This window comes from Stigmatopora argus, chromosome 2 (assembly GCF_051989625.1).
Source record: "Stigmatopora argus isolate UIUO_Sarg chromosome 2, RoL_Sarg_1.0, whole genome shotgun sequence".
In the NCBI taxonomy this organism is placed as follows: Eukaryota; Metazoa; Chordata; class Actinopteri; order Syngnathiformes; family Syngnathidae; genus Stigmatopora; species Stigmatopora argus.
In genome coordinates, this window is record NC_135388.1 from 23,624,700 (window position 1) to 23,649,470 (window position 24,771).

General features: G+C 42.0%; 1 protein-coding gene across 3 annotated transcripts in view; it reads right to left on the reverse strand.

The window, feature by feature from the left end:
* mtch2 (mitochondrial carrier homolog 2) overlaps window positions 1-24,771 on the reverse strand; it is a 92,075-nt gene that overhangs the window by 31,420 nt on the left and 35,884 nt on the right. For 2 of the 3 annotated variants that reach the window (XM_077594968.1, XM_077594969.1), the window contains 2 exons: window positions 12,145-12,251; window positions 5,948-5,974 (listed from right to left, as the gene is read on the reverse strand). In XM_077594968.1, coding sequence (XP_077451094.1) covers window positions 5,948-5,974; window positions 12,145-12,251 — 134 coding nt within the window. The remainder of the gene's footprint in view (window positions 1-5,947; window positions 5,975-12,144; window positions 12,252-24,771) is intronic. The other variant, XM_077594971.1, reaches the window with a different exon arrangement.

Genomic DNA, 24,771 nt, shown 5'->3' on the forward strand with positions numbered 1-24,771 from the left:
TATTTATATATTTATTCATGTATTTATTTATTAACTTAATTATTACGTATCTATTTATGTCTAAAATGCCTTTCCTATTTCTGCATCCTCACCCTGTTGCTACAGTGACAACGAAATTTCCCGAATACGTGATGAATAAAGTTATCTAATCCAATCCAATCTAATAATGTAAAAACATGATAACAGTTTGATTTAAATTGTCCTATGCTTATTTTTATTTACATTTTGTATCGATTTGGCATGAATCACATTCACTCCGGAAAACTCCAGAAATGGGACAAGCGTACTCCTGAAATGTGGTCGACGGAGGCTGGCAGCTCTGAGTCTGGGGTTTAGTCTGCCTTAGATGTCTCACAAAGCAGCTACATTACCTTAGGTTGCCTAAGTATAGCTATGACCCGTCACATACTCTCATGGGTGTTAACGTAGTTTAAGCAAGACTTCAGGATGTGCCCCAGAAAACACCAGGTGATAGAGAAGTCCACTGGTGGCTCATCATGTTTTTGAAAACAAATAATAATGACAACACTCATTTACCATTAAATTCGCATAATTACTTACAGGATCTTTAATACTACCTATAAAATTTAAAAATTATAAAAGTATTCCAATTTTGTATGAAATATGTACCGTATTTACACGGATATAAGCCTTGAAATTGTTGAATTTTAAATTTTTTAGCGAATAAGGTGCCCCTTGGCCCCCAATTTTCACCTCTATGTTCATGGTTTTAATAGGGAGTACAAATGTGTTACTTTACAGGGAACATTTTAAGAAATATCATCGCACGTGGTATTTCTGAGATAATGTGAGGCAAAAGCACATTAGGGTAAATATCATAAGGAATTAATTCATCCACTAATGGTTGTTTTCTTACTACAAAACAGAAAATAACCAAAAAATAGTAAATGTTACTTTGCCGACATCTATTGGTGAAAAAGAGTATAGCAAGTCTTGTGCGCATATAAGCCATACCCTTGAATCAGTCATTTTTTTAGTTACAAATACGACTTATATACACAAGAAATTATGGTAAGCAAAAAGATAAGAAAATAATTTATAAAGCTATTAAAATAAGAAATGCAAAGAAATTTTCCAATGGGCTGGAATTCCATGTGGCAACTCTGTAAACCTACATACATGCACGTAAAAACACAACTTAAAATTAAATTTTGTTATGCACACTTAAAAGAAAGGGGATGCCTCACTAGCGGAGAAATTGAACCGTTTCTTTGCCCGCTTTGAGACTGACAAATCAGACCCAGTCTCAACACCCCCACCACCACCCGGCAGCAATACACTGACGTTCCGGGAACAGGAAGTGAGACTGGTATTGCGGTCCGTGAACACCAGGAAGGCTGCTGGCCCAGACGGAGTACCTGGGAAGGTGCTCAAAGCCTGTGCTGACCAGCTGGTTGGAGTCTTCACAAATATTTTCAATTGTTCCCTGCAACTATCCATCATTCCATCTTGTCTGAAATCTGCCACCATCATCCCTGTCCCAAAAAAGCCAACCATTGGCAGCATGAATGATTATAGGCCTGTTGCCCTCACGCCTGTGATCATGAAGTGCTTTGAAAAGTTGGTAGCCCGCCATATCAGGAATACAATCTCTCCCTCAATTGACCCTCACCAGTTTGCTTATAGAGCAAACAGGTCCACTGATGATGCTATTGCCATTGCTCTTCATACAGCACTGAGCCACCTGGAACACCCTGGGAACTACGTGAGGATGCTCTTCATTGACTATAGCTCAGCCTTCAATACCATAAAACCGGACATTCTGACTGACAAACTCTCCCACCTTGGACTATCCTCTTCAATTTGCTGCTGGATAAAGGACTTCTTGACCAACCGACCACAGACTGTTAGACTTGGTCCCCACCTCTCTTCCTCCATTACACTAAGCACTGGCTCCCCTCAAGGCTGTGTACTGAGTCCTCTTCTGTACTCCCTGTACACCTACGACTGTACACCCACCCACCAGTCTAACACCATCATCAAATTCGCTGACGACACCACTGTGGTCGGACTCATCTCAGGAGGGGATGAGTCGGCTTACAGAGATGAGGTCAACAATTTGTCTTCGTGGTGCTCGGTGAACAATCTCACACTGAACACCACAAAAACTAAAGAAATCATCCTGGACTTTCGCAAACACGGCACAGATCTGGCCCCACTCCTCATAAATGGAGTATGTGTAGACAGGGTCCAGTCCTTTAAATTCCTGGGGGTCCACGTCACGGACAAGCTCTCATGGTCTACAAACACCACGGCAGTGGTGAAGAAGGCTCAGAAACGACTCCATTTCCTCAGGGTACTTAGGAAGAACAATTTGGGCATCAATCTTCTGAGAACCTTCTATAGAACCACTGTAGAGAGCATCCTGGCGTACGGCATCACAGTGTGGTATGCTGGAAGCACGGCGGCAGACAAAAAGGCCATGCAGAAAGTGATTAACACTGCCCAGAGGATTGTCGGCTGCTCTCTGCCCTCACTTGAAGACATTACCAGCCCTCGTTACCTCAGCAGAGCCAAGAACATCATAGGGGACCCTTACCACCCTGGTCACAATCTGTTCCAGCTGCTGCCCTCTGGCAGACGCTATAGGTCCCACAAAGCACGGACAAATAGGCTTAAGGACATTTTTTTCCCCACATCCATCAGAAATCTAAACTCGCGCTAACATAACACACATTCCCCTCTGCGGTATATGAACAGATGTTTGGTTGGTGATCTGCCTCCTACTAGCTGACTGAGGAAAGGTAAGTGGAAGACAGTGAGAGGTAAGCGAGAGGTAAGTGACCTGTATCCTCAACAGCGGAATGACAAATTACAAGTCCGTAACTTACACTTATTAGGTATTTTGCCGATTAAACGTAGCTTATGGAGAAGCACCATCAATTTCGTCACACGCAGTTTCTGCGTGTGATGACAAGTAGGCTTTTGTGTTGTGATAATGACGACAGGGCCTATGTCCGATTATTATTACTATTATTAAAAACCGCTCGAGTCTACATATGCCTCTAGAATCCCTGGACGGCCAATTCCTTTGGCGGTCTTAGAAAAAGCTCTGATGAAGGGGATTGCATAACAACTGCATCTTGCTGTGGTTTGGAGCGGGTGGATCGGTGGCTGACGGAGCAGGGTGCTTCCTCCCAGCCCTCCGCAGCCTTCATGGGAGGACCGACCTGTTGCGGTCCTGTCAGACTATTAGAGCCTTGGTAGCCCCTGCCAAAGACGCTAGCTGTCCCTCGTGGCATTGGAGCAAGTCATCCGTCGAGGAAGATGAGCTGCCGGCTTGTTTCATTTTGGCCAAAATGTTCACATCTCAAGGGGAACAGAACTCATACGCACGACACTGGGCAGGAATTTCCAGGAAACAAACTTTATTCATTAGTTACCAAGAGTCAGTCCGAGAGAAGCAGACAAATCAGAATGGGGCAGGCAATGAGCCAGAATCCAGGAAGATGTATAGGTCACTATAACTCGGCCATGGGTGACAAAACCGGTCCTCAAGGGCCGCAGTGGGTGCAGGCTTTCATTCCAATTTATGAAGAGGACGCTTTTTCCACCAGTCAGTGTCTTAAAAGTCTAATCAGTTGATTGCAGTCAGGTGCTCCTGGTTTCAGAAGAAACCTCATTGGTTGAATGGTCTGTGCTGAAACAGTTGAAACAAAAACCTGCACGCACTGCAGACCTTGGTGGAATAGTTTGGAAACCACTTAACTAGACAATCAGAGAATAAATACAAAATATCAAATAATCTAAAGATGGGCAGGTCAGGTAAACAGTTACAGTGGGCCAAATAATTATAATCTATATTTAGTCAACCACCAATTGTGCAAGTTATCCTACTTCAAAAGATAAGAGAGGCCTCTATTTGTCAACATGGGTAAACCTCAACCATGAGAGACAGTATGTGGAAAAAAACCCAGAAAATCACATTGTTAGATTTTTAAAGAATGTATTTGCAAATCATGGTGGAAAATAAGTATTTGGTCAATACCAAAAGTTCATCTCAATACTTTGTTATGTACCCTTTGTTGGCAATAACGGAAGGCAAACGTTTTTTGCAACCCGTCACAAGCTTTTCACACACTGTTGCTAGTATTGGAGACTGGCTAGGCCACTCCAGGACCTTGAAATGCTTCTTACGAAACCACTCCTTTGTTGCCCTGGCTGGGGGTTTGGGATCATTGTCGTGCTGAAAGAACCAGCCACGTCTCATCTTCAATGTCCTTGCTGATGGAAGGAGATTTTCAATCAAAATCTCTCGATACATGTCCCCATTCATTCTTTCCTTTACACAGATCAGTCATCCTCGTCCCTTTGCAGAAAAACACCCCCAAAGCATGATGTTTCCACCCCCATGCTTCAAAATGGGTATGGTGTTTTTCGGATGCAATTCAGTATTCTTTCTCCTCCAAACACGAGAACCTGTGTTTCTACCAAAAAGTTCTATTATGGTTTCATCTCTCCATAACACATTCTCCCAGTCCTCTTCTGGATCATCGAAATGCTTTCTAGCAAACCGCAGACGGGCCTGGATGTGTACGGGCTTCAGCTGGAAGTACAGGATTTGTGTCCCTGGCGGCGCATTGTGTTACTGATAGTAGCCTTTTATTACTGTGGTCCAAGCTCTCTGTAGGTCATTCACCAGGTCCCCCCGTGTGGTTCTGGGACTTTTGCTCACCGTTCTTGTTATCATTTGGACGCCACGGGGTGATATCTTGCATGGAGCCCCAGATCGAGGGAGATTATCAGTGGTCTTGTATGTCTTCCATTTTCTAATAATTGCTCCCATAGTTGATTTCTTTACACCAAGCGTTTTACCTATTGCAGATTCAGTCCTCCCAGCCTGGTGCAGGTCTACAATTTTGTCTCTGGTGTCCTTCAACAGCTCTTTGGTCCTGGCCATAGTGGAGTTTCGAGTGTGAGAGACTGAGGTTGTGGACAGGTGTCTTTTATACCGATAATGAGTTAAAACAGATGCTATTAATACAGGTAACAAGTGGAGACCTCGTTAGAAGTTAGACCTCTTTGACACCCAGAAATCTTGCTTGTTTGTAGGTGAGCAAATACTTATTTTCCACTTTAATTTGGAAATAAATTCTTTAAAAATCAGACAATGTGATTTTCTGTTTTTCACATTCTGTCTTTCATGGTTGAGGTTTACCCATGTTGACAATTACAGGCCTCTCTAATCTTTTCAAGTAAGAGAACTTGCATAATTGGTGGTTGACTAAAAACGTATTTTCCCCAACGTATGCGGCAAAGTAGTAGCAGGCTGGAAAATCGAAGAATCTGGCAAGGGGAGTTGAGGTTGTAGGGGAATATACATGATCTTGGTCAATTAAGTATTCACAGCAGGTGAGCATTGGAAGCACATCTGACGGGAATGACATGGACGAGCTGTGGAGGGAAAAATCACAGCCCCGCCGCCTCAAGTCATGACATTCTGTTATAGTCTTCACTTCCTGCTCACGTTTGCTGCACCGCCTCTTTTTCTTGAATGGGTTGGTCATCAAATAGCTGAGAAGTGGTTAGACACTTGAGGTTGGCAAGATAGAACTGCCACAGCGAAATAGTCGATCTGCATGACAGATTTGCCACAGGTTTTATGCGGGATGCACTTGTTGAAAGTCAGCTTTTATAAGACATTATTTAAATGTAGTTTTACAAACAGGCAAAAATCATGACACAACAGGATTATCATAAACTGGTGGATAATCCTGTAAAAGTGATGACTACTTTCATTCAGAATTGTAGTTTTACGTATTTAAATACATCTACTGTTGGAATTGTAATCAAATTACAATTTAAGTATTTGGCACAAAAATCACAAGGATTTTGTCAAATTCATACAGCCTCAAACTACAGTAAATGTAAAAAATTAGAATATTAACAATGGTGACGACACTGAAAATGGGAAAAAGAACCTTACCTCAAGAGTCCCTTGTTTGTTACATTTCTGAAACAAACATGAAAATTAACATCAGTTAAAAAATGTTTGTTCAAATAAGCTAGTTCTGTGGGAAAACAGCTACAAATATAAAGCAGTCCAACGGGCAACAACAAAACTATTTTAAATACTTTCTTCCACACTGTGGTGGCATCTACAGTGTTTTATGCAGTGGTCTGTCGGGGATGCGGTAGCACGGAGAGGGACAGGAACAGGCTGAATAAGCTGGTCAGGAGGGCCAGCTCTGTTCTGGGCTGTCCTTTGGACTCTGTGGAGGAAGTGGGAGAGCGGAGGATGCTGACCAGGATGATGTCCATCATGGACAGCACCTCCCACCCCCTGCATGAGTCTGTGGAGTCTCTCCGAAGCTCTTTCAGCAATAGACTGCTGCACCCTCATTGCAGGAAGGAGTGCTTCCGCAGATCCTTCCTCCCATCAGCTGTCAGGCTCTTTAACAAAAAATGGCTGTGTTTTAAGACCTACCGTATGCATGCATGTACATCTATATGTATGTATGTGTATGTATATGTACATCTATATGTATGTATGTATGTGTATGTATGTGTATGTATATGTATATATGTATGTATATATGTATATATGTATATATGTATGTGTATGTGTATATATGTATGTGTATGTGTATATATGTATATATGTGTATGTATATATATATATACACAGTGGTACCTCGACATACGAGCGTAATCCGTTCCGAGACTGAGATCGTATGACGAGGTTCTCGTAACTCGAGCGGACGTTTCCCATTGAAATGAATGGAAAAAAAAATAATTCGTTCCAGCCCTCTGAAAAAACACCAAAAACAGGATATTGGATTGGAAAAATGTTTTATTTCTTCCAATTCCACATCTATTAACAAAGTAACACATAACTAAGGGTTTAATAGAAATAGTGTTTAATCTAACTAAAATTGGGCGGATTTCGCCGAGGGGAGAGGGGCACAAAAGGGGCGGGGGGCTTCGTTTTTTTCTCCACACAACGCACTCGTAAACAGAACAAACACTCCACCCGCACGTTCGCTATCGATGGGCTGTTTGCTGTCATACTATTCCCTTCAAAATATTCCGAAAATGATGCACACAAATGTCCTCACAATCGGATAACGCACGACCACTTGCCAACGAGCAGCAGTCTTTTATCAGCGATCGCACCGCTGCTCATGGGAGCTTCGGAGGCGCTGGCTAGCGGCTCCTTTTAGCTTGTAGCATCTGTGGTCGCATCCCCTCGAACGGCGCCTATGATAGAGTTGCTACCGGGGATGCTGTTGCAAGCCAGTGCCCCTGATGTTCTTATGAGCAGCCAACGAGCAGCAGTCTTTTATCAGCGATCGCCCCGCTGCTCATGGGAGCTTCGGGGGCGCTGGCTAGCGGCTCCTTTTAGCTTCTAGCATCTGTATTCGCATCCCCTCGAACGGCGCCTATGATAGAGTTGCTACCGGGGATGCTGTTGCGAGCCAGTGCCCCTGATGTTCTTATGAGCAGCCAACGAGAAGTAATATAATACTCCTCGTATTAGATAAAAATAACAGGAAATGCAGCAGCTGAGCTTACCCACGTATTGATTGTGGGTATATATATATATTTTTTTTCCCACGACAACGCACTTGTAAACGGAACAAACAAATTTGAATCAACTTGGATTAATATATACAGACACTCAAACATACGTTTAATGTAACTTTACACAAAACTGAATTCTAATTTTGTTGTAATCTTTTGTTACCTTCGTTTTCCGGGTTGGCGGTTTGCCACGCCTCCACCCTCACGTTCGCTATCGATGGGCTGTTTGCTGTTGTACTACGTATTCCCTTCAAAATATTCCGAAAATGATTCACACAAATGTCCTCACAATAGGATAACCCACGACCATTTGCCAACGAGAAATAGTCCGCTGCTCATAAAGACCGGCTCGCAACTCCCTCGTTGAAATGGCTCTGGTTGCAACCGCTTTGAACGGCGCCTATGAGAGAGAGTTGCGACCAGAAATATTACAAAGAGGGAATTGCGAGCCAGTGCCGCTGATGTTCTTAGGAGCAGCGAACGAGAAGTAATATAATACTCCTCGTATTAGATAATAAAAATAACAGGAAATGCAACAGCTACGCTTACCCACGTATTGATTGTGGGTAATGAAGTTTCATTCTGAGAAAGAGTGCCATTGCCTATCGGCGTTGTGTGCACGAGTATACTTCATTACCCAGAAAGCCCTCTTTTTGCCCGCGCATGCGCGTTGTGCGTTTCCTGGTCGATGCGTAGGAGGAAAAACTCGTCTGAATTAATCGTTCAGTGCTCGTAGATATTGTTATACACTAAAGATATGCAAAAAACTTGGTCGCATCACGAAATTTTGATCGCATGACGGGCGAATTATTGGATCAAAATTTCCGTCGTAAGACGAGAATTTTGTATGACGAGCGGTCGTGTGACGAGGTACCACTGTATATATATATATGTATATATATATATATATATATATGTATATATGTATATATGTATATATTTCAGCAACACACTTATTTATTTATATATTTATTCATGTATTTATTTATTAACCCACTTATTACCTATCTATTTATGTATAAAATGCCTTTCCTATTTCTGCATCCTCACCCCCTTGCTACCGTGACAACGAAATTTCCCGAATACGGGATGAATAAAGTTATCCAATCCAATCCAAGACTCAAATTAGAGACTTTATTTGATGATGGTTAACAAAAAAATTGCATTGCATGGCAAACATGCGCTTAAGTGATTTAGGATTTCTGAATCCAAATCTGAATTTATCGTTTTCCCTGCATGGGTGAGACATATAAATAACCAAGTTAGCGCCTTAATTTGGATCAAGGACTCAAGGCTCTATTAATAGATGGTGAATTAGAACAAATAAAAATGTTTTTCCAATCCAATATCCTGTTTTTTGTTTTTTTTTTTCCAGAGGGTTGGAACAAATTAATTTGTTTTTAGTTCATTTCTATGGGAAACGTTCATTTGAGATACGAGTAAATCGACATACAAACTCAGTCCCGGAACGCATTAAGCGCATATCTCGAAGTACCACTGTACAGTGGTACCTCGACATACGAGCACCCCGACATACGAGCAATTCGAGATGAGAGTAAAATTTCGAGCAAATAATTATCTCTAGATACGAGACAAATTTCGAGATACGAGAAAGCCAGGTGGCTAAGACATGAGGCTGTTTATGATTTTAGTCTTTTTTGGCGCATCTCCTTTGTGTACAACAGATATCTATGAGCACTGGGCGGACCGTTGCATTTTTTGTGTTTCAGTGTTTTTTTCCCGTCACTCAGCGCGAATAGCGGAGCGATCGCTAATACGAGGAGTATATATTACTTCTCGTTGGCAAGTGGTCCTGCGTTATCCTATTGTGAGGACATTTGTGTGCATCATTTTCGGAATATTTTGAAGGGAATACAAAAGCAAACAGCCCATCGATGGTGAAAGTCAGGGTGGAGGCGGGGCAAATAGAGCCAACCCGGAAGAAAGGTATCAAACTTTAATACAAAATTAGAATTAAGTTTAGTGTAAGGTTAGATTACAAATATTTTTGTGTGTCTGCATCGTCATCCAAGTTCATTTAAATTTGTTTATGTTATGTTACGAGCGCGTTGCCGTGCAAAAAGTCTCTCTTTCTCCCCCCTCTCTATGTCCGTCTCGCTCTCTCCCCCCCTTCGAAATCTGTATAATTTTAGTACTATTAAACACATTGTAGTAATATTAAACCACTAGTTATGTGTTACTTTGTACATAGATGGCGAATTAGAAGAAATAAAACGTTTTTCCAATCCAATATCCAGTTTTTTTTTTTCCAGAGGGTTGGAACGAATTAATTTGTTTTTAGTTCATTTCAAAGGGAAACGTTCGTTCGAGTTACGAGAATATCGACATATGAGCTCAGTCCCGGAACGAATTAAGCTCGTATCTCAAGGTACCACTGTATTGGAGAAAGTGGTAACATTTGGATTGAATTTCGAGTTCTTGATTAGCATGCATTTTAGAAGTTATGTGGCTTAATTGCTATAAAGGGCACAGGCTCAAGATATCAATCCAATTTTTTCTATCCCTTTAGTTTACACGATTTTTGTTTGTTTAATTTTATTGTCTTGGAATCAAGTCTACCTTCTTATGTTCACTGGTGATAAGTAAGGAATTTGCATATGGAAGAAGCCAGTCTGGTTATTTAGAAGCAATATGGCTGCCACAACATCTTAAAGTTCTGATAAAAACATTGTAATTTCTGTCAAAAAGCATTAGTTTCTCATTAAGATAGACCAGGGGTAGGGAACCTATGGCTCGGGAGCCACATGTGGCTCTTTTGATGGGTGCATCTGGCTCTTTGCTAACCTGTGAGCTAAAATATGGAAATCCCTGTTGACAGAACTGAGATATTTAGAACTGCTTTAATCTTCATTTTTTTGCTTTAATCTTCATTTTTTTTGCAGTAGACTTCTGGAATGCATCCTATCATTGATTAGCAACAGCATAAGAATCTTTTTTTTTTTTTTAATCAGTTTTTTTCCATTTTAAAAGTGGTGAAATTACAAAAAAAGTTGAAAAGGAACTCGTTTACATCTATGTATTTAGACTTTTAAATTCGTGGTATGGCTCACAAGGAACAACATTGAAAAATATGAATTGGTTGTGGCTCTCTTCGTCAAAAAGGTTCCCGACCCCTGAGATACACATTTCTTTTTTTCAAATTGAATAATTTGATTTTTTTTACAAAGACAGGCATATTAACTTCCTTATGATATTGACGCTAATAATGTGCTTTTGATTCATACAGTATCTCAGAAATACCACTTGCGATGATTTTTCTTAAGCTTTTCCCTTCAAAGTAATACATTTGTACTTCCTATTAAAACCGTGGATATGGGGGGAAATTGTGAATCAGGCGTTGGCTTATACACGAGAAATTGTAAAATTCAACAATTTTAAGGACATTTTAAGGGTGCGTCTTATATGCGCAGGCGGTTTATATGCGAGCAATTACGGTAAATTTAGTGTAAGGTAAGATTAAAATTTGTGTCTGTTTCATCATCTAAGTTCATATAAGTTAAATTTATGTTTACAGTAATCCCTCGATTATTATTATTAATGTAGACCAGACATGGCCGCGATGAATGAAAAACCGCGAAGTAGGGTCACCCCCATTTAAAAAAAATGTTTTTTTTTTTACTTCAGTGCTGAGTCCTAGTAGCCAGCGGAGGACAGGGGAGTGGCTTCCGCTTGCGAGTTTCAGCGTGGATTTTCATTTTTATGAACTTTAAATAAATCCCCAAGATCTGAAAGTTGAAGGCGCGATATTCAAGGGATTACTGTATATTATGCTACCAGCGCGTTCTCACACTCCCTCTCTCACTCCCTCTCTCACTCCCTCTCTCTCTCACTCCCTCTCTCTCTCACTCCCTCTCTCTCTCACTCCCTCTCTCTCTCACTCCCTCTCTCACTCCCTCTCTCTCTCACTCCCTCTCTCTCTCACTCCCTCTCTCTCTCACTCCCTCTCTCTCTCACTCCCTCTCTCTCTCACTCCCTCTCTCTCACTCCCTCTCTCTCACTCCCTCTCTCTCTCACTCCCTCTCTCTCTCACTCCCTCTCTCTCTCACTCCCTCTCTCTCTCACTCCCTCTCTCTCTCACTCACTGCCTCTCTCACTGCCTCTCTCACTGCCTCTCTCACTGCCTCTCTCACTGCCTCTCTCACTGCCTCTCTCACTCCCTCTCTCACTCCCTCTCTCACTCCCTCTCTCACTCCCTCTCTCACTCCCTCTCTCTCACTCTCTCTCTCACTCTCTCTCTCACTCTCTCTCTCTCTCACTCACTCTCTCACTCACTCTCTCACTCACTCTCTCACTCACTCTCTCACTCACTCTCTCACTCACTCTCTCACTCACTCTCTCACTCACTCTCTCACTCTCTCTCACTCAGATCGTATCTCAAAGTATTACTGTGCAAGCTTTAAATCTTGCACTTTTAATTGAAATGAGAAAAGTCATGATAATATTTATAAATCAGTACTGTTGTGCTTCGGACTTGTTCCTGTGTGTGTTCTGTAACATTTTCCGGTTCTTGTCATTAGCCGTCATGGGTTTCGTCAACCAAAAACCGAAGAACCTTAGAACACTCACAATCAATCATACCTGCACAATTTTACTATGCACTACAGTGCCGATGGTGCCAGCACAAAGCCTTGGAACAAGCCCTTTGAAGAGGCCTGCTTTTCCATCAATCTTGATGATGTGTTTTGCTGGAAGATGAACACAAAGAACAAATATAAAGTCAAATTATAAAAATCCAAAGAGAACATAGTAATCCCTCGAGTATGGCGGATAATGTAGACCAGACATGGCCGCTATAATCGAAAAACCGCAAAGTAAGATCAGCCCTATTTTTACTACAATACATGTTTTCATGCCTATACAGAAATACAAGTACAATTATCAAGAAGTGTATGTATTAAATATTACAAAGACTGTAATGTCTAACGATAATCTATATACAAAAAGATTGTGATTTATTTATAAACTGAACTCAGTGAAAATAGTTCCTTCACTTGATTTAAAACAAAAAAACTGGTTATTGGGAGCTTTAGTCCAAGTCCTCTTCGTCAGATTCGATTATTATTCAATTATTGATGGAATCTTCAGGGGGCGCAGTGAATTTCTTCTGATTTCTGAAAGTACTAAGTATGTGTATATGTTTATAGTGTATATATACCTATAAGGCGCACATAAGTCTTAAATTTCTCCAAAATAGACAGGCCACCTTATAATCCAGTGCGCTTTATATATGGACCAATACTAAAATTGTTATCACGATAAAATAAAATAAATCAGTCGATAGGGCACACCATCTCTCACAACTGCGGCAAGCGGCCCCCGACTCTACTATTTTCCCCGTAGGAAAAGTACTGCGCAGTGACTGCTGGGATATGTAGTTCTTTTCTCAATACACCCAATGGATTGTGGCCTGTACATCGACATCAACACAGCTTTACGAAGGGTGGCAGGCAGCGCCGGCCTAGTTACGCTAGCTACTAGCTAGCTACTATTTGCGAATGGATTGTGGCCTGTATACATCGACATCAGCATAGCTTTACGAAGGGTGGCAGGCAGCGCCGGGCTAGTTACGCTAACTACTAGCTAACTACTATTTGCGAATGAATTGTGGCCTGTATACATCAATATCAGCACAGCTTTACGGAGGGTTGCAGGCACCGCATGGCTAGTTACGCTAGCTACTAGCTAGCTACTATTTGCGAATGGATTGTGGCCTGTATACATCGACATCAGCACAGGTTTACGAAGGGTGGCAGGCAGCGCCGGGCTAGTTACGCTAGCTACTATTTGCGAATGGATTGTGGCCTGGGGATCGGCATCAACACAGCCTTACGAAGCATGGAAGACAGCCCCGGAATAGTTACGCTACCTACTAGCTACTATTTGCGAATGGATTGTGGCCTGGCGATCGGCATCAACACAGCCTTACGAAGCATGGAAGACAGCCCCGGAATAGTTACGCTAGCTACTAGCTAGCTACTATTTGGGAATGGATTGTGGCCGCCTGGACGAACGTATTTAACTCAGCATTTTCGATGACTAATTTGGACAATTGTTCAATTCGGACACAGAAAATTAGGACTTTGATGGATTTGTGAGTGATGATGTGAGTACATTGTAAAATGGGTAAAATAAAATAAAGAACTCAGTTTTGCTTCTGTTGCCTTTTTAAAAACGTGCTTTTAGCGTGTGGGTGTAGCGTGCATGTTTAAGCTAGTATGTTTTGCCATGCCTGTCTGCGGCCATAAAAACGATGCGTCCTTTGTGTTTAAAATACAGAAATAGCACTTGTTACTGACACTGCGGCTAAAAATACGATGCGCTGTATAGTCGTGAAAATACGGTATATATAAATATATATACATAGACACACACATATATATATATATATATATATATACACATATACACACACGCAATACACATACACACACAATACACATATACACATATAATACAGTGGTACCTCGTGATACAACATGCCCGTGGTACGACATGCTTGTGGTACGACGAAAATTTCGATTGAATAATTCGCTCGCGATACGATTACAATTCCGAGATGCGACCAAGCCAGGCCATGACATGAGAGGCTGTTTATCATTGTAGCACAGTCTTTTTTTGCCGCATCTCTTTCGTGTATAACAATATCTACGAGCACCAAACGATTTATTCAGACGAGTTTCGACCAGGAAGCGCACAACGCGAAGGAAAAAAGAGGGCTTTCTGGGTAATGAAGTATACTCGTGCACACAACGCCGATAGGCAATGGCACTCTTTCTCAGAATAAAACTTCATTACCCACAATCAATGTGGGTAAGCTCAGCTGTTGCCGTTGCGAAAAAAACCTGTGAAGTTCATGCTAATAAACTTCATCTTCAAAATCGTCTCTAATGCATGGCATAACAGATTGTTGCAGCAAGTTCAAGTAAATGGGACCGGTTACAGTTGCGTCAAAAAAGAATGGTCCAATTAATCCTCTTGATGATAAACCACACCATACAGTAATTCCCGGCAAATTGACATGATGGTCGACAGTAACATGTGGATTCTCAGGTGCCCAGTAGGTACAATTATGGCGGTTAATAAAAAATGATACTTGTAAATATTCTCACACTTTTGAAATAATAAAATTCTAATTAAACACCACGATTACAATTATTTTTAATGTGCATACATTTTTTGGGACACCCTGTATATACACATACATATATACATGTACATTTATTTATTTATAAATGTATTATTTATTTACTTATATATTTATTTATTTATTAACTTATTGATTACCTATCTATTTATGTCTAAAATGCCTTACCTGCATCTTCATTCTCACCCTCTTGCTACTGTGACAATGAAATTTCCCAAATACGGGATGAATAAAGTTATCCAATCCAATATACGCGCACGCGCGCACGCACGCACACACACAATATGGATCAATATTGAGCCGCAACAGCTCGTGCAACTACGGCAAGCAGCTGGGATATATAGTTCTTTTGTCAACCGAATGACGGCGTCCATCATTTAAGGTGGATTAACAAAAGAACTCCTGCCGCTAGATGTTGGCGTCAACAGAGCATTCAAAGCTAGACTGCGAACTATATATAGAAATATACGGGTACTCCAGTTTCCCCCCACAAACCAAAATTATGCATTCCACGCTAGTTGAACACACTAAATTACCCCTGGATATGAGTGAATGGTTGTCCGTCTTCTTGTGCATTTGATCTGCTGGCCACCGAGAAAACCAATCGATCAGATATCAAGGTGGAAAAGATTTGGGAATTTGGAATCGATTTCTGAAATTCCCAATAAGCCGTTTCAGGGATGGCAGCGACTAATTATGGCAGAACTATTTCATCAAATCCAATTTTAATGAAAATTCAGCAGCAAAGTCCAAATCTGAAACTTAAGGTGTGGATGTACAAATAAGGTGCCGCCTCGTGGTGTAGTGGTCGCCTGACTTTGGTGGTGGGATGCGCTGGTGGCGGTTTCATCGGGGGTGGTATTGGTCGTTTGTCTCTCTGTGTGCCCAACGACTGACTGGCGACCAAAGACAGCTGGGTTAGGCTCCAGCAACCCCCGCAACCCTTTCAAAGATGAGTGGTATGGAAGATGAATGAATGAACAAATAAGCTGCTCTGGGAAATGATGATTTTGGGAGCACTGAGGGAAAAAACAAATTTGTAGATAAGCTTTCTTGGGTGGGCTGCTATACTGACTCATGGGAAGTCTCATGTCTGAACAAGGAGGTGTTGGGCTGAGTGCAGCGCCACTATAAAACTTTTGGGTTAATTTTTTTCTAAACAAAAAATCTTTTTGAAGGGATTGGTTATTGACTGAATTTGGAGTTCTTGATTAGCATGCATTTTATAAGTTATGTGGCTTAATTGCCTTAAAGGGCACAGGCTTAATATACAAATTCTTGCGATCGGGGGGTGGTGGTGGTTCAATTAAATTTAGAAATATAGATTCATTCACTTGTTTCTGAATGTTAACTGATGTGAATGCAACTATTGCAGAGAATGAGAGCTGTTTTTCTGTGCATGGCTGGAGAGGTTTTTGAACCCCTATGAAGAATCCAGCCCGGTTTGCCTTTTGTAATTTTTTCCTATTTTTTAGTTTACATGATTTTTGTTTGAATCATTCTATTGTCTTGGAATCAAGTCTACCTTCTTATGTTCTTATGTGGAACATAAGGAATTTGCATTGGATTGGATTGGATAACTTTATTCATCCCGTATTCGGGAAATTTCGTTGTTCCAGTGGCAAGAGGGTGAGGATGCAGGAATAGGAAAGGCATTTTAGACATAAATAGATAGGTAATAAGTAGGTCAAGAAATAAATACATGAATAAATATATAATTAAATAAGCGTGTTGCTTAGCACATATATACATACATACATACACATAAATGTACATGCATGCATACGGTAGGTCTTAACACAGCCATTTTTTTGTTAAAGAGCCTGACAGCTGATGGGAGGAAGGATCCGCGGAAGCGCTCCTTCCTGCAATGAGGGTGCCGCAGTCTATTGCTAAAGGAGCTTCGGAGGGACTCCACAGACTCATGCAGGGGGTGGGAGGTGCTGTCCATGATGGACATCATCCTGGTCAGCATCCTCCGCTCTCCCACTTCCTCCACAGAGTCCAGAGGACAGCCCAGAACAGAGCTGGCCCTCCTGACCAGCTTATTCAGCCTGTTCCTGTCCCTCTCCGTGCTCCCGCATCCCCAACAAAGCACTGCATAAAACACTGTAGAGGCCACCACAGTGTCGTAGAAAGTCCTCAGCAGTGTCCTGCACACTCCAAAGGACCGTAGACTCCTCAGTAGGTAGAGGCGGCTCTGGCCCCTTTTGTACAGGGCATCTGTGTTTGTGGACCAGTCTAGTTTGTTGTTGAGGTGAACACCCAGGTACTTAAAATTCTCCACGATTTCAATGTCTGTACCCTGGATGTTCACCTGAGTGGTCTGTTGAGGATTCCTCCGAAAATCGATGACCATTTCCTTTGTCTTACTGGTGTTGATGTAGAGGTGGTTTTGCCTACACCAGTCAACAAAGGCTGTGATGACTCCCCTGTACTCCAGGTCGTTCCCGTCCGTCACTCGTCCAACAATAGCGGTGTCGTCAGAGAACTTCTGGAGGTGGCAGGTGTCTGTATTATGTTTAAAGTCCGATGTGTAGAGGGAGAAGAGGAGTGGAGAGAGCACTGTGCCTTGTGGGGCCCCCGTGCTGCAAGCTACCACATCAGACGTACAGTCCTGGAGTCTCACATATTGTGGTCTGTCAGTGAGGAAGTCGATGATCCATGCGGCTAGGTGGTTCCTTACTCCAGCCTTTTCCAGTGTCCCTCTCAGTAGAACCGGCTGAATGGTGTTGAACGCACTGGAGAGGTCAAAAAACATCATTCTCAGCGTGCTTCCCGCGTTCTCCAGGTGTGAAAGAGACCTGTGCATCAGGTAGGTGGTAGCATCTTCCACACCAAGGCCTGGACGATAGGCGAACTGCAGAGGGTCCAGCTCTGCATTCATCAGGGGACTGAGGTGATTGAGGATGATTCTCTCCAATGTCTTGATCAGGTGAGAGGTTAATGCTACCGGCCTGAAGTGGTTTGGCTCCCTGGGGTACGCAGTCTTAGGAACTGGGACCACGCAGGAAGTTTTCCACAAGGTGGGGACCTTCTGCAGACTGAGGCTGAGGTTGAAAATATGCAGAATCACTATACCAAGCTGATCCGCACACTCTCTCAGTAGTCTGGAGCTGAGGCCGTCTGGACCGGTAGCCTTCCTTGCCTCGATCTTCTTGAGCTGTTTTATCACCTGATCGACAGTAATGCAGAGACCGGTGGAAGAGGGGGAGGAAGAGGAGGAGAACGAGGGGGGAGCGTTGCTTCTGGTCTGGGGGGGTCAGGGGAGTGGGGGCAGGACTGAATCTGTTAAAGAACTGATTCAGTTCATTGGCCCACTCCCTGCCGCCAGACTCCGGGTCTCTCTCGCTGTTGCCTCCATGGCCCGAAATAGTCCTCAAGCTCCTCCAGACCTCTTTGGTGTTGCCTCTCTGGAGTTGGTTCTCCAGCTTCCTCCTGTAGATGGTCTTACCCTTCCTTATCTCTCTCTTCAGCTCCTTCTGGACCATTTTCAGGCTCTCTTTCTCCCCAGACCTAAAAGCCCTCTTCTTCTTGTTCAGGAGGGCCCTTAGATCCCTGGTGACCCACGGCTTATTGTTGGAGAAACAACGGACCTTCTTGGAGGGTACAATGTTCTCAACACAGAAGTTAATATAATCTGTGATGCAGTGGGTCAAGCGGTCAATGTCATTACCATGTGAATTGCACAGCACCTCCCAGTCAGTGGTCTCAAAACAGTCCCTCAGTACCATGCTGGTCTCCTCGGTCCATCTTTGTATGATCCTCGTGGTAGGTTTTATTTTCCTCACCATAGGGATGTAGGTGGGGATCAGATGGACCAGGTTGTGGTCTGAGCGGCCCAGTGGGGGGAGGGGGACTGAGCTGTATGCCTCCTTTGTGTTGGCATACAGCAGGTCCAGAGTTTTTTGTTCCCTGGTGTGGCACTTCACAAACTGAGTGAAGGTGGGGAGAGTAGAAGCCAAGGGAGCATGGTTAAAATCACCAGAGATAAGAAGGAGAGACTGGGGGTGTGACGTTTGCAGCCGGGACACAGTGGCGTGAAGCAGCTCGCGGGCGACTGTCGCATCGGCCGAGGGACGTATATACGCAGTTATTATGATAACGTGCGAGAACTCCCGGGGGATGTAGAACGGCCATATGGGGTAAGGCAGTCTGGCTATTGATTACAGTAGATAAAAAAGGGAAAATGAATGAAACGTTGTCTATCCTGTTAAGAAAGCAGTAAATGAAAAGCCAATTTTCCACTAATATTGCTGTCAGGATTATTAGTTCCACATATATATTTGCTTGCAATGAAGAATATGCTTTGCTTTACTATTGAACTTAGTTTCATATTATTATGTTTGCTTGCAACGAAGTAAAGGCTTTGCTCCTGAGAACTTTAGTTAGAATAAACAAAGAGAAGTCAAAACGCCTTGGACTGCTTGGAATGGACAAAACAAAGAAGATCCAAAATGACTTTCAGACCATTTGTTTTGATTATATTGGCGTCTCACTTCTGTTTCCACCCCTCCCTGTGAGTTGAGACATTGTAACTAGGGTCTTTGAATTTAACAAACAACAAAAAATGCGTGTAAGGCTAGAACAGAGTTGGGACTCGGCCTCACCGGTTCGTCGTATCAATTGCCTTTGCTAACTTTACCCGCTTTGAACCTTACAGGGCAGGGTCTCAATTTGGGGCCCGTAAATGAGACAGGGAGTCACCATGTTCCAAGACAAACTGCGTCACTGATTCCACGTTTTGACCTATGTTGGTGGTGTGGTGCAAATAAATTATGTGACTTCTGTCCAAAAGAAACAGGACTATGTGCTTTGGTTTCACTGATCCTACCAGTATCTGTTGTTACATCTACAGTCGAGGAGATACAATTGGCGGCTCAGAATTTTGCTGCGGCGGCTGGCCTCTGTCAAAGGTTTTGAGCCTCATGGATGCATGACGACTCGACTTACATTGATGCCATTTGCATCCCCTGAGGCATACCAGACGAGTATGGGTTGGCTAACCAAATTGCAGCAGGCTGGAGTCTATTATCTTTGGGGTACTCCAAAAGATAATATGGATAGGATAAACAACATCCATTACAATGTCCAAAACGTGGAAATTATACTGACTACCAGTCTCTTGGTTTCCAGGACCACAAACCGATTGATATGGGAGATCAATGTTGCACCTTTTTCCCCAAGGACACGTGCGGAGCCAATGAAGGCCTGTAGACCCTGAACCAGAAAACGAAGAGGCATTCTGAAGTGGAATTGTCCACCTGGACAGACTGGTGGGATAAGACCGTCGGAATTGGCCTTCATGGTGGTGATCTCAATGGCTGTTTTTGCTACTACTTTGACATTGTGTGGGCATTGTCTTATCCCCTTAGACACTTTGTGAAGTTAACTTATAACTACTGCAATTGCGCCTACAAATTAAAAATTTCAAGAATTGTATCCATTTATTACACCGCCTAATGGTGAGAGCATTAATGTCAGTGACTGTGATCAATAGGAAAGTGAATTGGACGAGAGTGATTTTGTTCTTCCTTTTTCCGACCTGACCTGCAAGTATGGGGAATTCGGGTGAAGAGCAGACCTGCACACACCCCCACCCCGGGTGGAATTATATTTGTCATAAAAAAGTTATTAAAATATAGGCATAAAGGAATTAGATTGTATGCAAATGTATAATAAAAAGGAGGAATGTCAGGATTTTATATCATATTATTATACATTTGCTTACAACGAAGAATATGCTTTGCTTAACTGTTGAACTTGCTTTGCTCATCACTATTAATATCAAACTTGCTTGCAACGAAGTAAATGCTTTGCTCCTGATAACCTTTATCTAAATAAAGAGGAGCCAGAACGGACTGGACTCCTAAAGTTTGCCCTTTGCTAATAAAATTTACTCCTGGAAGTCTAAACAAAGAGGATCCATCCAGGAGGATGACGATTGGAAGAGGTGGAGCGAGCGCCCAACTCCAACATGTGGAGTGCCGAGCCGCCACCTCAGGACGACGAGGGACGACTTTGCCGACCTGGGGTCCCTCCAGCGGACACTGTGCTGATCATCGGCAGGTGATCAAAAGAAAAGGATCGGGGGACCGCAGATGCCGTTCTTAGAGGCACAATAATCCTCCAGGCAGTAATAAAGGCGGAATCATCATTCACCAGGACTGACTGGCACCGGAAGTCCAAAGAACTGAACTGTGTGATCTGTACTATTGTGTTTGTAGTTAACAAAACTACAAAAGGAAGGAGCATTGTGGAATATTGTGGCACCCATTAGTCTATATAACACATTGTGAGTCGCAGATAGCAACATGAGTTTATGAACCAGGGTCAGGCTGACCTTCCAAGAAAGATATCAGACATTGCCAAAACAATGACCAAGGAGGGCAGATGTCCTTCATGTTTTCACTGTACTGTGCTGTCTATAAAAGATGTCCAGTTGAGAAATAACATAGGTCTTGCTCCTGTCTTACTGCTGTTTGAGTGTGCATTTCGTTCAAACAACAAACAATATGGCACTCAGTTTGCGACAACGGGTCCAGGATTTTGATGACAACATGGTCGGAGCTATTGAAATTTGGCACTCGTCTTGACAGTCTCAGGTCCTTGTACAAAAGCATGTTTGTACAAGAAAAGAAATGCCGGTCTCCATGTTCCTCGTCCGCTGACAACCTTTCGTAGAAGCTCCTCATAAAAAGCTCCCCTCCAGCGCCCTCCGAAGATTCCATTGGTGATCCAATGTCTCTCGAATCTGAGAAAGAGGACTTGGACTAAAGCTCCCAATAACCTATTTTTTATTATTTAAATCAAGCAGAGAGGAATTATTTTCATTGAGTACAATAAAGTATTTACATTTTTTTATTTATAGATTATATTTAGATATCAATACAATAGAATCTTTTGCTATGCCTATAACTGTGTTATTTAATAAATATCTTGGTAATTGTACTTGTGTACTATTTTTGTATAGACATGAAAACATGCTATGTAGTAATAATAGAAGTGATCCTACTTAGCGGTTTTCCGATTATCGAAGCAATGTCTGGTTTACATTACCCGCGATATTCGAGGGATTACTGTATTCTGCTTTTAATTATTATGGATGACGACACCCATCTGTGACGAAACTAGCTGAAAATGGTATCTATAACATTTATATATACAGAGGCGTAAAAAAATATTTGCCCCTTCCTGATTTGTTTTTGGCATATTTATCACACACAGGTTTTCAAACCATCAAATCAATTTTTGTATGACAGAGACAACCCAAGGAAAGAGAATATGCAGTTTCTAAATTATTATTTTATTTACCAAGGCAGAAAAATTACAAACTTTTCTGGCCCTCAGTGAAAAAGAAATTACCCCTTTTGTTAAATCTCAAAATAGATAAAATTGTAGGAAAGATGACTTCAATTTCACCGGCCACACCCACACCTGATTACCACTACATGTTGAATCAAGAAAACACTTAAATAGAATGTATCAGATCAGAGCATCATGCCACTATCCAAAGAAATTCCAGAAGTGCGAAAAAAAGTGATGGACATCTATCAGTCTGGAAAAGGTTACAAAGCCATTTCCAAAGCTTTGGCGTGCCGGGGAAGCACTGTCAGAGTCATTATCCACAAATGAGAGAACAGGGAACAGTGCCAAACCTTCCCTGGAGTGGTTGGCCAGGTAAAATTACTCCAAGAGTGCGATGAGGAGTATTTAGGTCATCACAAAAGAACCTAGAAAAACATCAAAAGATCTGCAGGCCTTGCTGGGCTCAGATAAGGTCAATGTTCATGTCTCTATGATAAGGAAAACACTGGCCAAAGCTAGCATCCATGGCAGAGTTCTAAGGCGAAATCAATTGCTGTACAAAAATAATCTAAAGGCTCGTCTTCGGTTTGCCAAAACACATCTTGATGATCCTCCACACTTTTGGAAGAACATTCTGTGGACTGATGAGCCAAAAGTGTAACTTATTGGTGTGTGGCCCGTTACATTTGGCGAAAAAAAATGGCACAGCATTCCATCAAAAGAACACTATACCAACAGTGAAGCATGGAGGTGGCAGTGTGATGGTCTGGGGCTGCTTTGCTGTTTCATTCTGCTGTCTACCAGCAAATTTTGGAGAACGTCCAGCCCTCAGTTCGTGCGCTCAAACTCCAGCGTTCTTCGAGCATGCAGCACGACAACGATCCAGAGCACACCAGCAGGTCCACCTCTGAAGGGCTCAAAAAAAAATAAAACAAAGTTAAGGTTGTGGAGTGGCCAAGTCAAAGTCCGGATGGAAATTCTATTGAAATGCTGTGGTGTGACCTGAAACAGGCTTTTCATGCTAGAAAACCCTCTAATATTGCAGAATTGAAACAATTCTACACAGAAGAGTGGGCCAAAATTCCTCTAAACCGTTGTGAAAGACTTATGACAAATTATTGTAAACGCTTGATTTCAGTTATTGCTGCCAAAGGTGGCACAACCCGTTATTAGGTTCAGGGGGCAACTACTTTTTCACAGAGGGCCAGACAAGTTTGTAATATTTTCTGCCTTGGTAAATAAAATCTTCATTTAGAAACTGCATTTTCTATTTCCTTGGTTTGTCTGTGTCATAATAAAATTGGTTTGATGATCTGAAACCATGTGTGATAAAAGAAATCAGGAAGGGGGCAAATACTGTATTTACTCGCATATAAGCTGCTTTTGTCGGGCAAAAAAATGATGACTGAATCGAGGGTACGGCTTATATGCGCATAAAAACACAACATGCAAAAAAACAGCAAATTGATGGCGCTGTGACACGGTGATGTCATGACAAAATGGCGCCGTTGCGTCGGTGCGTAACGTCACGACGCAAGCAAATTGGGCCGATACTTTCATTTATTTCAAAATAGAGAAAGGATAAACAGATAAAACACCAAACAAAATTTGTTTTGACATCTATGAAGGAAATTCAAAAAAAAAAATGTATCCTGCATAAAACGTGAAAAAAAATCACGTTTCCGTCACTGGTCGCTCGGAGCACAGCCATCTTACCTAGGTCCAGGGCAGCCATCTTACGTAGGGCACTGCCGTCTAAACCTAGTCAAACGTGCTCTGACTGGCCAGACGCGAGTAGCCTTGATTTTGAAATCAAACTAAGTTGCACTTTGTTATAAATGTCCGATGTTTTCAGTTGTTTTCTTTAAAAGGCAGGTTATATCCTTCTTTTCGTTGAGGCACCTAGGCAGACAGCTTGGGGTCCTATAGTTGTAGTTTGGGTTGTAGTTTTTAGTAGAGAGTACTGCGAACGTTTCCAGCGGAGTTTGATTCAGTGTTCATCAAAGTTGACTGTAATGTGTTGTCAAAGAAGAATGCTCTACATTGTCAATTGCTTGGATTTGATATAAAAAAAGCTGAAGAATCATCTGTGTGCCTTTGTCTCACTCTCTGACAGGGGTATCTGTGTCGATGAGGTGTCCCAGCGTTATCAAAGAACATCGCAACGCTAAGCTAACTCGCTAATATTGATTTCTTTGTTGTATTTCTTGTTTGAGTGACAACTATTGGAGTAATATGGTTCATAAACCATCGAAAGAATTGAGATATTTTGACATTGGAAGCAATATGGCTGCCACAACATCTTAAACTTCTTGTAAAAAAAATGTAATTTCTGTAATTTGAAAGCATCAGGTTCTCATCAAGATAGACTTATTTCTTTTTTAAAATTGAATTTGATATTTTGCATTTACAAAGACAGGCATATTCACTTCCTTATGATATTGACCCTAATAATATGCTTTTGATTCATTCAGTATCTCAGAAATACCACTTGTGATGATTTTTCTTAAGATTTTCCCTTCAAAGTAACACATTTGTACTCCCTATTAAAACCATGAATATGGAGGTGAAAATTGGGAATCAGGGGAGCGGCTTATACGTGAGAAATTGAAACAATTTAAAGGCAATTTTCAGGGTACGGCTTATACGCGCGGACGGCTTATATGCGAGTAAATATGGTAATTTTGTTAACTTTTGTTAAATGTTAACAATACAACTCAGTTTTACGAAATAAATACAACAGTCAAAAATAG